Source organism: Euphorbia lathyris, chromosome 1 (assembly GCF_963576675.1).
Source record: "Euphorbia lathyris chromosome 1, ddEupLath1.1, whole genome shotgun sequence".
Taxonomy (NCBI): Eukaryota; Viridiplantae; Streptophyta; class Magnoliopsida; order Malpighiales; family Euphorbiaceae; genus Euphorbia; species Euphorbia lathyris.
The window spans coordinates 29,040,611-29,058,107 of NC_088910.1; the positions used below are offsets into that span (position 1 = coordinate 29,040,611).

Genomic DNA, 17,497 nt, shown 5'->3' on the forward strand with positions numbered 1-17,497 from the left:
TATTTATTTCTCCTCTTTTTCCTGCTAAACCCTAATTTCATTTCCTTTCAAGAATTTCTGCAATCATATTTATTTTTTTTTGTAATTTTCACTGATTTTTTTTTCTTGTTTTTGTATATTTATGAAAATTTTCTGCTAATAGTGAAGTCACCATTGAAGCTCTGTGCATTCTCTGCAATGGCGGAGATTCAAGGCACAGAAATCACTCAACTGTTGTAATTTCTGCTTTTTGTTTCTGATCTTGGAAGTCTCAGACCCAAGTCTTAGTTTTTGTAGAAACTGGACTAGTTTGACTTCATTTTCAACATATTTTATTTGATTTCTAGAGAATTTTGTATTAGAGTGTTGTAATTCTAGCATTTGAAGTTCATAGATTGTTTTTTTTTTTTTTTTTTTTTTGAAACTTTGAAATTTGTTAAATTTCTCTAGAGTTTTTCGGGTTTTAAGGGGGTTTTAGAGTGATGGAGGCAAAGGTGGAACTAAGTTCAGGGGTGACTGTGAAGGGACATGAAGCTCCCGACAGTTATAGGCTGGCTCCAAGAACAGAAATTTCTTTTTCTAACCCGAATCTTCACCCAAATCCTAATCCTAACCCTAACCATAACCCTAATCTTAACTCCAATCCATTTCCAAATTCGAACCCTAACCCCAATGTTAATTCTAACTCTTCACAGTTAGGTGCGCCCACTGTAACTGCATCTCCGGCGAGTTTGGCCATGGTGGTCAAGAAGAAAAGAGGAAGGCCAAAGAAGTACGCACCTGACGGAAGCTTAGCTACGGCATTGTCTCCGATGCCGATATCTGCGTCTATTCCGCTCACTGGAGGAGAGTTCTCCACATGGAAACGGGGTAAAGCGCGGTCTTCAGAGGCGGTCAAGAAGCAACATAAATATGATTATGAGACCAGAGGTAACTATCCCCGATCCTGATTCTAATCGCCTTAATTCAGAATTCTCGAAAGTAGCTTCATATAAGTTCAGATGTATTACTATTTCCATGTGCATCAATGGGTTTGATTATAGATGGTTATGTTCTTAATTCTGTTGTTAAAAATGCTTTATATAGTTGGTTATGTTAAATATTTGGTGGGTCTAGAATCTAGATTTGATCTTTTGGTTTTTGGCAGTAGAGTTATGGAGTAGATTTGTTGGGTTTGATGTGAGAGCCAGAGTGAGAGTGAGAGTGGGACCATTGCTTCTGTTTTTTCTGTTCCCCATATCTGGAATTAATGGTATAGGTGAATAAGATGAGTATTTTGATGATGAAACTGTGATCTCAAGGAATCTTTTTTCTTCTGGAGAATACTGTACTTTTCTTGCCTTTTCTGAGAGGATAAATATCAATTCTGCAACAAACCGGGGGAATATTTTTGGCAGTAAAAAATCTGATATTAGCTACTCTTAGTAGATTAGGATCTGTAATTACTTTTAAAATCAGCTATTTCTAGCACTGAATATAAAATGAGAAACTGCTGAAAAGGGGGAAAAAAGAAGGGAAAGCTAAGAAAATGAATCCATTAATATTGCTCCTAACTTGGAATTTACTACCCAGTGTAGCTGTAAAAAGTACACAAAAAACTTCCAACTGAATGTACCCCAGGTGGGATGGGCTACTGTTCAAACCTATTTGGCAGAGTGCACCAGCAGCAGGGAATAGCTTTTTTTTTAATAATTCAGTTTCGTTGTTTCATTTGTGGGTTGAGTTAAATCTTTTGTTTGCAACTGCAAAGACTTGAAGGTTATCTTGTATATGCTGATTTTGTTAACTATTGTGTTGTAGGGGACAGAGTTGCATACTTGGTTGGCGCAGACTTTACGCCCCACGTGCTCACAGTTCACGCTGGTGAGGTATGCATTTGTAGTTTCACTGGACGATTTGTTTGTTGTGTGCGAAGTTTCATTTGGCAACATTTTAGTTTTTCGTGTATTTAAGGTTTAATACTAGGTTTGGTGGGAGGGAGGTTTACAAGCCAAGTTGCATGGAAATGGATATTGGGAAACGTAATTTCTGAAAAATATAGGAACGGAAACGTGTAAATATTAAAAATATAGAGGCATATTTATAATTATTAAAAATATAGTAATACTTAAAAAAAAAACAAGATTAGAAATCGAGTGTCGAGACAAAGAATATAGGAGAAAAAAATATGGGTAATATCTTTAAATTGAAGGAATTATCTCTCAAGTAGGGAGTTTCCCGGAAACGTTTCGTATCAGTTTCCGAGAGTTTCCTTTTCCCACATCTGCCGGAAACGGGGAAACGCATGTCATGAAGAGTTTCTGTGCTTCATAGTTTACAAGTGTTAATAAAGTAAGGGTTAATGAATAAACTTGTTTTTGGGTAAGGGTTAATAAGAGTTGATAAAAAAGTTAATTTTGTTCTAAATCTTAATACTTCAAATTGGAGTGTTAATAAGGAGGGTTAAACACTTTCCTATTTAAACCTTTTCCTTCCCTCCCTTTTAGTGACCCTCCATGTGCTTGGCAATTAAGAAAAAGAAAATCATCTAAGCCTGGTTCTCAACCTGTCCTGTATCTGCAATTAAATACTTTTGCTCATTTATGTGGCAAGTAAAAATGCGCCAATCAAAAGAACCATGCATCAAAAATTGATTAATTTTTCTTGTTCTCTACTATTACATTTGATGCCTGGAATAGAGCCCTGATTTGTAAAAGGAAACTAACTTAGTGCAATGCCTCAATTTTCTGATTGTGTGCTTCCTTCTGCTGTAGGATGTTACAATGAAGGTCATGACCTTTTCTCAGCAAGGATCTCGGGCTATCTGCATACTCTCTGCAAATGGTACAATCTCAAATGTCACACTTCGTCAACCTACTTCTTCTGGCGGTACTCTAACATATGAGGTATTCTTTCACTAATTTAGCATACCTTTATTGAACAGGGTTGCTATTAGAACAGTTTATAACATGACTTCTTTGAGTAATATACAGAAGGCATGAATTTGCCTTTGCAGTTACACCGATTCTCATAAAAACATAGTGCAAAATATTTATTTAGTCTTAAATTGTATATTGCATGCTAGTCAATTACAAATATAATAGGAGACTAGTGGGTTTATGAAGATGGATGTCTGCATATAATGTGAAGACGCTATTGAATTCTATCCTGCCATGTTATTTATTTGTTTGTTTAATTGCCTGAAATTCAAGTAACAAGAAATCAACTGGCTGATCTTCTCTCGCATTGGTCTTTTTTGCTGCTATCTAGAAGAAATATGTATTATTCTCTTAGCATAGACAACATGGATATTAATCTACCTAATTTCAAAAGTAAACACATGGCTATTTTATATTTAGTTTAGGCTTTTAAGATTCTGATACTGTAATACCTCTCCACAGCACACCAATATTCTCTGCAAAATCCTTTTCCTTGTTTCGTGATCATATCTCAAGCATATTGATATGACTGCCAAGATCTTAACAGGTATTATTGATCATCAGAAACCCTTAATCCCATTTTCAATTCCTTTCGCCTAGGGTCGTTTTGAGATACTTTCCTTATCTGGATCCTTTATGCCAACTGATAGTGGAGGAAGAAAGAGCAGATCTGGCGGGATGAGCATCTCGTTGGCAGGTCCAGATGGTCGTGTTGTGGGTGGTGGACTTGCTGGTTTCTTGGTTGCAGCTGGCCCTGTGCAGGTATATTGTTTTATTACAACTTAACCGGAATGAAAGAAAATGAACAAGTTTAAATTTTTTTGAGCATTGCTTCTTAGTATCATGCTTTACAGTACAATTTTACTGAATTTTTACAAATCCATCAGGTTGTCGTGGGCACTTTTCTGCCAGGTCACCAGCAGGAACAGAAACATAAGAAACAGAGAACTGAAATTGCTCCAGCTGTGGCTCATGTAAATGTTCTCTCGGTAGAAGAGATGAGAGGGGGATACGGTGGAGTGAAGCCAGTTCTCATACCGTGTTCGTCTTTCCATGGAGGCAATTCAGTTCCTATTAACAATATGCAGGCGCAGGCCTTTAGGAACTCAGCTTCCGACAATAAAATGTCTTCTCCGGAAGATGAATCGGGAGAGCTCGAACTATCAAATGGTGAGGAGTCTAGCTAATGAGTATTTGTACGATCAAACTGTTGTTGTATGTTATTACATGAGGCGATCCACTTGGCATAAAAGAAATGGCTATTACTGAAAACAGATTAGGGTTTTAATTTAACAGCATATGGATATTGATCCATAAGTGTACTCTTTGTGTTAGGTTTAGATAGATTTAAGTTGTTAGGATTAATGGTGGCTGTGGCCATATAATCATGTATCTTGTAGTGTTAGTGTTGGTGTTGTTGTGTATGAAACCTGATTTGGCATTCTTCCAAATATAAGTATCTTGTTGTAGCTGAACAATGTGAACTCATGATGTTTTGGTTATTTATAGTTCGTTTGGCCTCAAATATGAGACACTCAGTATTCATTTTCCCCCAAATTTTTAGATTTGTAGATTATGGAATGATAATATTTTGCTTGCCAAGAAGAAATGATTAATTTCTGCATATGAAGAAAATAAATAATATCATATTTTTATTATATGTAGGGATTTTCCGTTTGATATAAATACAGATTTTTATTAATGGATTATGGATCTAGTTGTTTTACATCAAGAGATTATTTATCATCAGTGGAGGAATACAAAGTTAACAACCGCACACTTTGAATGATTTTTCTAAATCTTATCTTTGAGCAGCTCTGCATCGTGGAGGACGACGGGTTTGAATTCTCTGACAAGGAAACGCAGCAGGTGTTCGAGAATTATGTTTTGTGTTTGGTCGGGTCTCTCATTACCGACCGAACCTTTAAACCTTTAACTTCAACATCTTCAAGAGTAGGATGGCGAGTGTCTGGAGACTAGGGCGTGGCTTAACAATCGACATGGGAGGCAAGCTAATTTTGTCTAGATTCTATCGTAAGCATGGTCTCCAGTGGGTGATAGATGGTTGTCTGTGGACGTTTGATAATAATTTACTTATCTTGCAAGAAATTAGACAACTGCTACTTTTTTTGGAGGCTGTAGGTCAGGCCTTGGAAAATCATATTGGCTCTTTTGTTTCGTTTGATACTAGGAATACGTGGTCAGCTGATAGAACGTTTTTGCGCATCAAAGTGTGTGTTGATATCAGACAGCCCTTGAAGAAGGAGAAGAAAGTGAGGAGAGCTGGGGTAACTGGTTGATAGGAGCGTTTAAGTATGAGAAGCTCCCAACGTTTTGTTTTGTTTGTGGACTAATTGGACATATTGACAGACATTGTTTGAAGTTATTTGAACAACCTTTGGATGTAGTGGAAAAAAATTGGGATGCGAGCATTCGTGCCCCAAATAGACATTTGAGTACATTGGGAGCAATGTCAGGGGAGGAGATAGCAAGTATGGCAGCGCCGAGACCAACTAATATGTCCTTTCTGGTGTAAAATTTGGGACCAGCGTCAAGGGAGGGTGCAGGTGATACGAACACGGATTCAGTGGACGAATCAGATAGAGTTTTGGTTATTTCGGAAGAGAGAAAATGTAGGAGGGCAGAGGATATGGTTCGCACCGAAATAGATGTTTCGGTTATCCCCGAGGACCAAGTCATTTCTATGGTTTCTGATCAGCCATTGGTGCAAGGAGTGCACAATGCGGGAAGAAATCAGGCTTTACCTTTGGAGTCCGATCCAAAAAACGGAACACAGGTAGGCCCAAATGTAAGGGTCTGCCCATCTATACGAAGGTTTTAAGTTGGAACTGTCGGGGGCTACGGAGTGTCAGGGCAGTTCCAGTTCTTTGTGAACTCATACGGGTTCATAGACCAGATGTCATCTTTTTATTTGAAACTTTGGTGTGTAAAACACGTATAGAATTTCTGAAGAATAATATTAAGTTTGAAGGTTGTTACAATGTGGATTGTATTAGTCACAATGGAGGTTTATGTGTTTTTTTTAAGGAAGCCCAGTGTTGCTCACTTTTGTTCTTTTCGAATAATCATATTGATATGGAGGTGGTGGACTCGGTTAATGGGAATTGGAGAGTGATGGGATTTTATGGTGGTCATGAGAGGTCTAGAAGGAGAGTGTCATGGGATATAATCTGGTCGCTTTGCGTCAGCATCTCAACTTCCCTAGACTATATCAGGTGACTTTAGTGAGTTGTTATCTCCAAAAGATAAGCAGGGTCTCTATGATCACCCGAATTGGTGTCTTCGAGGATTCAGAGAGACTATCAATGATTGTGGATTGTTTCCTTCCGATGACAGGTTATCTATTCACTTGGATTAGACACAAGGGCAAGCCAAATGAAGTTCAAGAGAAGTTGGACCGGGTATTTGTTAATAATTTGTGGCAGCAGCAATTTCCTAATGCTTCATCTTTGAACACGATAGCTCCGCTTTCGGATCATAGCCCTATCCTTTTACAGACTGCCCCTAAGGTTTGTAATCGTCCATATCGACGATTTATGTTCGAAAACAAATGGCTTCGTGAAGCTTCTTTAGAAGCGACAGTGCAACAAGGGTGGTCGGGTTCGGCGTATATGCCGGATTTGGACAGATTGTCGTCTATTGCTGATGCGCTGGGTAATTGGGGGCGAAAGCTTCTGCTATTGGAATGCAAGGAGATCAAGACATGTATGGTCAAACTTGAGCAATTGCGGAATGAGTCCTCGGGTCGGGCACCAGCGAAGTATGAGTATGTTTGTATGCAGTTAATTGATGGGCTCTTGAAGGCTAAGGATCACTGCAATCAGAGGGCTAAAATCCAGTGGTTGGTGGATGGGGATTCAAATACAAAATTATTCCATGTGGTGGCTAGTGGGAGACACAAATAGAATAAAATCCGTAGGTTGAGGCGTGGTGATAGGGTGTGGGTGTGGGAGCCTGATGGGTTGTTTGAGGCCACACAATCTTATTTTTCTTCTCTTTTTGCTGAAGGTACCGAAGACTTTGGGCTAGTTACTGAGTTAATCTCTCATAAGGTCACTGCTAGAGATAATGATAGACTTCTTGCGCCTTTTACTTTGGAAGATTTCCGAGTTGCTTTATTCGAGATGCACCCAGATAAAGCCCCAAGACCCAATGGTTTTAACCCAAGGTTTTTTCAAAGATTCTGGTCACTGCTAGGAGCTGATAACTTTCAGGCAGGCAGTTTATAGCTTGAATCAGGTAAGTTTCCTCCCGATCTAAATGATATGATTATTTCCCTTATTCCTAAATGTAACCAACCTACATTGATGAAGGACTTGATGCCAATTGCGCTTTGCAATGTGGGTATAAAATAATCTCTAAGGTGTTAGCTAACCGATTAAAGGGACTTCTCCCGAGAATTGTTTCTAAAAATCAGTCTACTTTCATTAAGGGATGTTCTATTCATGATAATGTCCTTATTGCATTTGAGGCTATTCATAGTATGAAGATGAATCCTGGTAGAAAGAAAGGGGAGGTGGCCCTTAAACGTGAGAAATTTATAAAGGGTTAAATTTACCCAATAGTTCTATTCATCCCCCTTTTGGAACTAATTCTATCTCACAAGGGACCAACAAATCGTTTTGTAAACTTTGTTGTATAAATCAATAGTTCATTTGAGATTATTTGATTCATTAGTTATAGTGACTGACTATGTAAAGGCATAACATCGTTTCTTCCATAAATGAATTCCATAGTTTATAATCATAACATAAAGTGTTCATATAAGATGAAGTGAGACTCTACTTTATGAAACTAATTAAATGATAATAAACTTAAACGTCCCAAGTAAAGCATTATATTACAGGATTGATACAACGCCGTTGAGACTTGCAGGTAATAGTGTCTCCTGTTTGTGAAACATGGAGCTGATCTCACAAGTTTTAGATATGGAGATATATAGGAAGTTGCATGGATGGTATGAATGGTTAATATGCATTGGAGATCCGCCATGAGAAAACAGGATGGATAAATCTATCAGATGTCACATGTTTTATCTCATTGTGATAGTAGGTATAACTAATCCTCAGACGTAAAGAATCACCAAGAGTATTCTAGGTTATGTAGTGTGATGCTTTGGTTCTGTTATCACACATGATCCATATGGATGTGCCTTGAGCTGTTTCTCAGTATCATATGAAGTAATCACAAGGTAGTTGTTTGATAGAATGGGCATTCATCACTCTCGATGGATGAGAGATATATCCTAAGCCACTTGTGATAGAATTAATCTAAACCCATGTAAGGTGGTAGGTTAAGAGCGAAAATGATGATTTCATTTAACCTATCTCTTGAGAGTGAATTCAATCTGAGCAAGTAAAATAAACGTCTCTATATATGTGACTTGGCAATTTCCATAGTCACAATTCATTTTGGATATAGTTGATGAAGAATCGTATTATACTGTAGCTATTCAGAGAAATGTAAAAGTTCAAAATCAATTTGACTTCTTATGGCTTCTAAAGGAGTGAGACATATTCGTTTTAGATTGGGGCACTCACTCCGTTATATGTTTAGTTCTATTAATTCTGATAGAATTAATAAATAAAAATTTAAGGTGTTAATTTGCTATATGATTCAGTGTTAAGTGAATTGCAATAAACATATACGGCTAGTTGTGGTAAGAACCTAATGGGTCACACACTACGAATTGTAAACCAATGGTAAAATTATAATTTTGGAATTGTTCCATTAGGAGATAAATTATATAGAGGATCAAAAAGTATATATTTAAATTAGGGTGTAAAGTGTTTAATTGATTTATAGTGTAATTGTAATTAGATTATTGATTATTTATAAATTAATTAAGTAAATTATAACTCTAATAGAAATATAAATTATATTAGTATTTTTATTAGGAATAAATATATATTAGATATATATTTATATTAAAATTAGGAATAATTTGTTTTTCTAATTCGTATTGAATTTGGCTAAATCTAATATGATTAGGAGTATAGTTTTTGAAACTATCCTATATAAATACTAGTATCATATAAGTTGAAAAAATCATTATTCCACTAACTAATCTACACATTCGGCTGCTGATTTAGAAAATTGATTAAGAAAAATTGCTCAAGTGATACTATAAAATATTCTCTTTTAATTACTCAACCGAAAATCAAATAATTTGTATCGGGTTTTATTTTTAGTTTGATGTTCCTATGGATTACCGTTAGAGACAACCTACACTTGGTTGCTAATCAAAGTTGATCAAAGCATGTCCGTTCCCATTCCTTTACTGTTCGTTTTAGCTTCTGTGGTACACTACGTCAACAATAGATAGCTTTAAAAAGGTAAATCGTTTATGCTTTTTAGACCGTTTAATTATTATTGCCGAATAACAACGTAATAAGTCTATCGGGTTAGGGAAATAGTTTACAAAAAATTTAAACTTTTCGTTGCGTAACCTATTTCCCAACACATCTTGCATAACCGTACATTGGAACTAGTATATCTCCCTTTGGGAACGAAACCATTAAGTTCTAGATGGATTTTCAAAAAGGAAAATGAAAGTAGATAGAACAATGGATAAGTATAAGACCATATTGGTTATAGAATGTTATATAAAAAAAGAAGAGACTAATTATTTTGACACATACTCTCTTTTGTCCATGATAATATCTATCAGGATGGTACTTGCAATCGCGCTTATGTAAAATCTTTAAATACACCAGATGGAAAAACTTGAAGGTTGTGTAGTTCTAGACAAAGAAAGAAAAGTCTCTAAATTGGTGAAGTCTTTATATGGATTAAAGCAAGCACCAAAACAATGTTTTAAAAAGTTTGATGATGTTATGATGGCTAACAACTATCAAATAAACGAGTGTGATAAATTTATTTATGTCAAGAAATGAAAGGCATATCATTATGTGTTTGTATGCTAATAACATACTCATTATTGAAAGTAATGACAAGATGGTGAAGAGTATTAAGGACATGTTAAACTCACGGTTTTGACATGAAAGATATGAGACTTGTGGATGTGATTTTGAGCATCCAAATTAAATGTTCACCTAACGGTCTCATCTTAACTCAGTTTCACTACGTGGACAAGATTCTTAGCAAGTTTATGTATCGCCAGAACTCTAATCGACATTAGCCAACATTTGTTTAAAAATAAAGGTGAAAGCATTAACCAAGTGGAATACACAAGGGTTATAGGCAGTATGATGTATCTCATGAGCTATACAAGGCTTGATATTGCTTTTACTATCAATAGTTTAAGCAGATACACGGGTAATTAAGGGAAAACCAGTTAGAAACCATTATAATGTTATGTCATTTTCCCTTTTAGATGACACAAGATATATGATAGACACTTTTTATCTTGTCAACTGATTGTTTTTCACAAGAGTATTTTAAATTTTGTCATCTGAAAGCTTAAGTGCAAAGAACCTCAAATTACATGTGGCTCACGATGACATGCATCTATCATCCCAAAAAAACTAGATTTTAACTAAAAAGATACATAATCATAAGATGACAATACGTATGTATAATTGTCATTGTTGTCTAAAAACAAAAAAGTGGCAAGCTTTATAAGTTTCGCAGAGGAGGAAAAATTTCCCAAAAAATAAAACATGATCAAATTTGTATGGGATATAAAAGCCTAATTCATTCACATCATCTTCTGGTCACCTAATTAGAGTAACACTCATGAGCTTTGGAAAACCTAATCTGATATCCAGTTTCTCCATCTCCATCTATGGCATCTGAATTCGTCTTCTTCCTCGTGCATTATCAAGTCGACTCCATCTTGGTAAGTATTTATTTAGGGTTTATTTAAGCATTTGTTTAGGGTTTCTTTCTCTAAAGTTTATATATAATTCTAGCTTCAATCCTCTTTTACTTTCAGCTGCAATCTCACTTTCATTTTATTTATGTGTAATTTTACGGAGATATTGCAAATCAAACTCTATCCGCACCTCATGTTCTCGACGATAAGAATGATGAAACCCTAGGTATTGTTTTTAATTAAAGATTCAATCTCACTTTTATTTCATTTGTGTAAATTTACTTTCATTTATATGCTCTCTTCTAGAACATATAGAAGAAGAAGAGAACACACTTGAATAGGTATATCTATATATGTACCTAGTTTGTTACTTGTTTCCACTTGAATTGGTATGAAACGATCGGAGTCTCCGTCCCTATGAATTTGCAGGAATATTCTGGTCTTGCCCATATTCTACTACATCTAGAGCCATGGATGGAATCTAGAATGCGAACTTATTCTTAGATGTTTGAGTGAATATGAGTTATTTGTATTACACAATTCACAATATTTGTTGTTTCTAATCTTTTCTTTTACATCATGATATTAACAATGCTTATCTACATGAAAAGATTGATGAAGAACTCTATTGTTCCACCAATTGGTTAAAATGCACCCCAGGGAACATCTATTACTTGATAGTCAGGTACTGGTTCTCGACACTTATAATTTTTTTAGATTATGTGACTATTACTGGAAATAACTAATGTTTTAATTCAAAAAGCAAACCATAGATTGAACTTGGCTTTCACTATTAAAGATTAGGGAATGGCTAAGTACTTTCTTTGGGTGGATTTAGCAAGGTTAGAATCAAGGATTTTTATTTCCTAGCATAAATACATTATAGACTTGATTACAGATACCAGTTTGACTAATGCTCATTCAGTTTTTAGTCCATTTCCTAGTGGTGTCAAATTGAACTGAATATTTATTGTTTCGAACACGCTTTTACTTATTGTTTAAGCCACATATAAATTGCATCAGCTTATCTTTTTCACACATGATTTGAATTATAGACCTAGCTTCACCACATCTACAACTTGCTATAGATTTCAAAGCAGCAATGACATCCCAAAGATGTTTTGGTTTGTTAAAGAAAACAGTTACAACCATTGATGCGTAGCGTACGGGTAGAGCTTCTACGACGAAATATATATTATGATAAGTGCGTTACGACTATGGATGTGATCTTCCTAAATGCTCTATCTCTACTAGACGCCACTACTTAGGGGCAAGTGTACCTCGTCGTATCAAGTAATAATCCGGTTAAGACCGGGTATCGAATCCACGGGATTTATAACTACAAGTATTAAACGACTCGGTTTTATATGTTATCTAAGCGGTGAATACTTTGAGTTGATTCGGGGAACAACTACAAACTACTCATAACTACGGGTGAGACAAATTTATATAACAAAAACTCTACGAAATGATGCGGATGGCGATAAGTTATAGCTATGACAAACAATGACTCCCAATATATATACGGTTAATGATTTACTCTTTCAATGACGACTACGTGTAGTGTGACCGACCCGTGAAGTACTTAGACTACGTGGTTCCTAGTCAAGGCGTGTCTAATGCTTGGGACCAGAAATTAGGGCCCGTAAGTTCTGTGGTTTGTCAATTCCTACGGTTTCCGGAGCGTCACTTCCGGTAAGGTAACACCTATATGAATCCCTAAAGATAGCCCGAATGGCGACGGAAATCGCGTTCTCCTACACAATAATCAATTACGAGTATCAAAACAAGTAACAAACATTAACACATATATAGAAAAAGAGATTATGAATCATAAATTATAAATATGGAGAATGTAAATATGAAATACAACCAAGCATAGTACATAGGAAGAGTACAAGCTAATTAGCAAGTGAAAAGGGAAGAATCCACCCTCAGAACTAGCTAACCGGACTCAAGGCCGTCTCTTAGGACTTGGAGGTGGAGCTTTCGAGCTTGGTGAACGGAGATGGAACGGAACTTCGATGGAATGTCGGAATTAACGAACAAGCTCTCAAGGTGATAGAGTTTTGCTAAATAAAATAAAATCTCAAACTATATAACAAGAACTTAAACTATAGTAACAATTGTATATCAAAAGCTTGGTGTCCTTTAAATGAGTGCTATTCACTCCTATTTATACACATCAAGCTAGGGGCAGAGTTGTAATTTCACAAGATACAAGCATGGAGGAACATGATTTTCTGCAGATTTCCCATGACACGCCTTGCGTATGGTGGGGAACGCCCTGCGTATTTGCCCATTCCGTCAGAAATCTCCTGCATGTGGACCAAATCCAGATCTTGTTGTCTCAACCACGCCCCGCGTAGACTGGGATGCGCCTTTCGTGTTTGTGTTTCTCAGATTTTATTGCTTGAATTGGGTCTTTTACGCACCGCGTAGCTGAAGCATGCCTCACGTAAATAAGTCTCTGAGTCTTTTAGGTCAAAGAACTTCCTTACACGCCCCGCGTATTTAGTGGGACGCCCCGCGTAGGAGCAGTTGACTCTGGGAGACCATGCAGTCTGACTTTCAGGATTAGGCTTATCATTTCTGACATATGTCATACGCCTCGCGTGGAGGTTGATACGCCCCGCGTATCGGTGAGTAGATCCCACGTGGTGCCTGTGGATTGAACAATTATTTCTGACCAAGTGTTCCACGCCCCGCGTGAAGGGTGATACGCCTCGCGTATGTCGGTGGATTTTCGCTCCTTGCTCGTACCTGAAATACAATTCTCGAGAGCAGAGTTAGCTTGACGTTTTATTTTCTAAATTAATAAAAAATAAGAAAAATTAACCGAAAGTACGGAATTTATTTTTATTTCATTATTTTATTAAAACACTCTATTTTTGCAATTAAACTTATTTATTTCATCTAAAATTAAACCGTAAATCACGCTAAAAGATAGGGACGAAACGCCCCTATCAAACCTCCTCGGACTTTAAAGTTTTACTTGTCCTCAAGTAAAAGAAATCGAAAGACAAGGGATTGAGATCATTAAGAAACAAACCGTCGGTTGGTTTTACCAAGTGCGTGATTCCGAAGCTAAAGTTTTATGCAAAGTTTTCGGCAAGTACCTACGCAAACAAATGAGTGACCAAAACTTGTTTGAAACCTCCATGATCAAATTTAATAGGCAATATTAACGGGGGTTGATTATCTTTTGAGAACCCGAAAGCACCTCACCAAGGGATTTCACTCTTACGCTCAAATTTTGGTGGGTCGGTGTTTTTGCACTCTCCTTTGCACTTACTCGAAGTCACTTTGAGTTTGCATTTTCATCCGGGTTTTTCCTCCTATGTTATGGTCTAGGCAATATTAAAAATGAACCCGGAGGGGGGTTGTAATGTGGGTGGCTTTTTAGTGGTTAATTTTTAGAAACTCGAGTTCAAACACAATTTTGATGATCGCACCGTGTTTTTATTTTGGCCTTAGTAAGTTCGTAAAATATAACTCGAAATTGCTCGGGTGGAGCTTGAGAATGCCTTTTGCTCTTTATTGTGTTTTTCTTTTTCTTTTTGTTTTGAGAGCGGCACAAAAACGATTTCGAAATCTTATGGTGCTTACTTATCAAGGCCTTGGCTTATTTCGGGTGCGATTTGATTTTGTTGGTATTTGAACAAGAGGAAAAAGGGTTAAATGTTAAAAGGGTATTAACAAAAAAAAAGTCGGTTAATAGGCTCGAGGGGGTTTCCTAGAGGTTAATGAAAACGAGAAAAATAAGTTAAGAAAAGAATTAGACTAAGTGGGTTCGTTTTATCATCTATTGCCATTTTAACCAAAATAAGTGTACTTGATCCGGTATTAGGTACAAACTCTATGAATTGAGTGAAGTCAAAGCTCTCGAAAAAATTGTGAAAGAAATAGAGTTCTCGTACGAACTCTTTTAGGCTCAAAGATATCTCACAAAATTTCGGGTTAAATTGTGTACGTTCAAGTTCTCGTTAAATTTCCAACTGTCCCATTTTTATTGCCTTTTTAAATTTCATTATAGAGATAACTTGTGGGTTAGGACTCAATACTTTTGTTTAGTGCGAACCTAGGCTTTGCATAAATTCTATAACTTCAGAATTAAGACTAAAATTTCTTACTAAAACCGATCCTTTGTGTTAACGTCTTTATATTTAAGAACAAATAACAGAACTTTAATTAATTTCCGAGGGGGGTAGTGTGTCGGAAAAATTTAAGAATCAATAAATTAGTTTAATTATTTTGTTGTTTATTTGATTTTTATTTTTGTTTTTGTTAGTGCAAAACAAACGGTGAGTGCGGGGTTGCACGACCCTCCGCGTTATTAAAATGACGTCTATTCCAAGGGCGTCGCAAGAGAAGAAAAACAAAAACAAAATAAAGATGGAATGTAAAAAGGGCCCTTGAAGGTCGGGTCCTACGCGTGGCGTGCCCAGGGAGGCGCCCCGCGTAGGAGGTGCGTTTTAAACCAATTTTGGCCAGAGACTCAAATACGCGGGGCGTGCTTAGAGGGGCGCCCCGCGTGGCCATTCATTTGAACTTAGTAAAAAGATCAGAAACTTGGCTACGCGGGGCGCACTGGTACGTACACTTCGCATGAAATGGAAAAACAGTGCCAGAGACTCGGCTACGTGGGGCGTGATGGTGTGTACGCCCCGCATAATAAATTTGGATTAGTATGGGATTTGTTTTTTTTTCGTTGATTTTAATTTAAGAAGATAGTGCCTACGAAGAAAAGAACAAACAGATATGATACATATATACAAAGGGTTTGAGAAATCCAAACCGGGGCTACGTTTAGAGTCGAAGCAGCTCGACTTTCTCTTGTGGCGGCTTATTGCAGGCTGTCCGAATTGGAACTCGACAGGTCCGAACTTCTACTATTTAGGAGAGTTATTGCCTGTCCGGGCTATCTGTTTTTGCCCTGCGGGTTCTGCTTGGTGTTTGCCGGAAGAGTTCCTAATGGCCTCTCCTGTTGCTGACGATTCAAGTGGGCTACTTGGCGGCTAAGGTCCCTGCAAAACACCTCACTATCGGCAAGACGGGTTAAGATATCCTTTAACAAGGACGTTACGGACTGGCCATGCACATTATCAGGAGGTGGAGCGTTCCGATTACCGGGCATGGCTTGTGATTGCCCTAGCCCATTTTCCCAATATTCTTGATCAAAGTCGGATGGGGGCCTCAATACATTATTATTATTGCCATACGACAAGTTAGGGTGTTGGTAATGAGGCCTCCATCCGCTGTTATTATTATTGTGGTGGTGTGAGTAGGAGTTCGGGTTAGGATTGTACCTTTGATTGCCTCCTATGTAACTTACATTTTCGGTGTCGCCGGCGAAAGGGCTACCGGCTTGTCAATTAAGTCCGTCATGGTCTCCACCACAATGATTGCACATCAGGACCTGTGCAACTTTGTTAAGCCTCAACTGGGCTATCAAAGCGTCAAGTTTTTTATTCATTTCCGCCATGGAACTTTTCGGAGCCTCTTTCTCCACGGTGAACGTTTGATGTCGTGAAGGTCCGGCAAGCCGATCTTCTTGCCACTGTACGCTTTTCCTTGCGAGCTCGTGAATGAGCTCATATGCCTCGCTTGTCGATTTTCGAAACAAATCCCCACCTGCGGCGGAATCAACAGTCGCACGATTAGTGGGAGTTAAACCATGGTAGAAGGTACTTACCAAATCATGCTTAGGGATGTCATGGTGGGGGCAGTTTTGGAGCAACTTCCGGAACCTAGCCCAAGCTGAATGGAGGGCTTCGTGTTCGAGCTGCCGAAAGGTAGTGATGTCGTTCCTTAACTTAACCGTTTTGGAGGGCGGGAAGTAGTAAGAAAGGAACTCCTTCTCAAGTTCCACCCATGATGTTATTGAACCCGCCTCCAACGAGTGCAACCACTCCAACGCTTGTCCTGTCAAAGAGAAAGGAAACAACTTTAGTCGGACGGCCTCAACCGGTACACCGTTTTGCCGAGAAGTTTCGGCACACATAAGAAATTTATTTAAATGTTCGTTAGGGTTTTCATGAGGTTCTCCTCCGAACTGGCCAAGTTGGTGGATGAGTTGGATCATGCTAGTCTTGATTTCATATGTGTTGGCCGGGATGGTGGGGGCAACGATTCCGTTGCGGTTTTGAGGACGATGCGGAGCAAGAATCTCCATCATCGAGCGCATGTCATTGCCTCCACCATTGCGGTTGTTATTCACGGGTTGCACCGGCGGTCTTTGGTTGACCTCGGGTTGGTTAGCTTCATTGTTGAGGTTTTCCATTTTCTCTCTCCGAATCCTACAAAGAGTACGTTCAATTTCAAGATCAATAGGAACGAGAGTATCACTCCGAGATCGGGTGTGCATAAAATAAATAAATGAAATAAATTATAAACAAGAAAGAATGTTGTTAGTGAAAAGTCTATATAAACAATTTATACAAAAATAATGCTTAGACTAACAATAAAATGTTTTTGTCTAATATTGCAAGAAATTATAAATCCCCGGCAACGGCGCCAAAAACTTGATGCGTAGCGTACGGGTAGAGCTTCTACGACGAAATATATATTATGATAAGTGTGTTACGACTATGGATGTGATCTTCCTAAATGCTCTATCTCTACTAGACGCCACTACTTAGGGGCAAGTGTACCCCGTCGTATCAAGTAATAATCTGGTTAAGACCGGGTATCGAATCCACAGGATTTATAACTACAAGTATTAAACGACTCGGTTTTATATGTTATCTAAGCGGTGAATACTTTGAGTTGATTCGGGGAACAACTACAAACTACTCCTAAC

The 17,497-nt window shown here is 37.7% G+C and overlaps 1 protein-coding gene across 1 annotated transcript; it reads left to right on the plus strand.

Moving 5' to 3' along the window:
- On the plus strand, positions 1-7,594 carry LOC136226386 (AT-hook motif nuclear-localized protein 6). The gene is made up of 6 exons (XM_066014844.1): positions 1-909; positions 1,780-1,847; positions 2,733-2,864; positions 3,498-3,659; positions 3,785-4,067; positions 4,713-7,594. The coding sequence occupies exons 1-6, from the start codon at positions 462-464 to the stop codon at positions 4,739-4,741; spliced, it is 1,122 nt and encodes a 373-aa protein (XP_065870916.1). The 5' UTR covers positions 1-461; the 3' UTR covers positions 4,742-7,594.
- Positions 7,595-17,497: the final 9,903 nt, after the last annotated feature.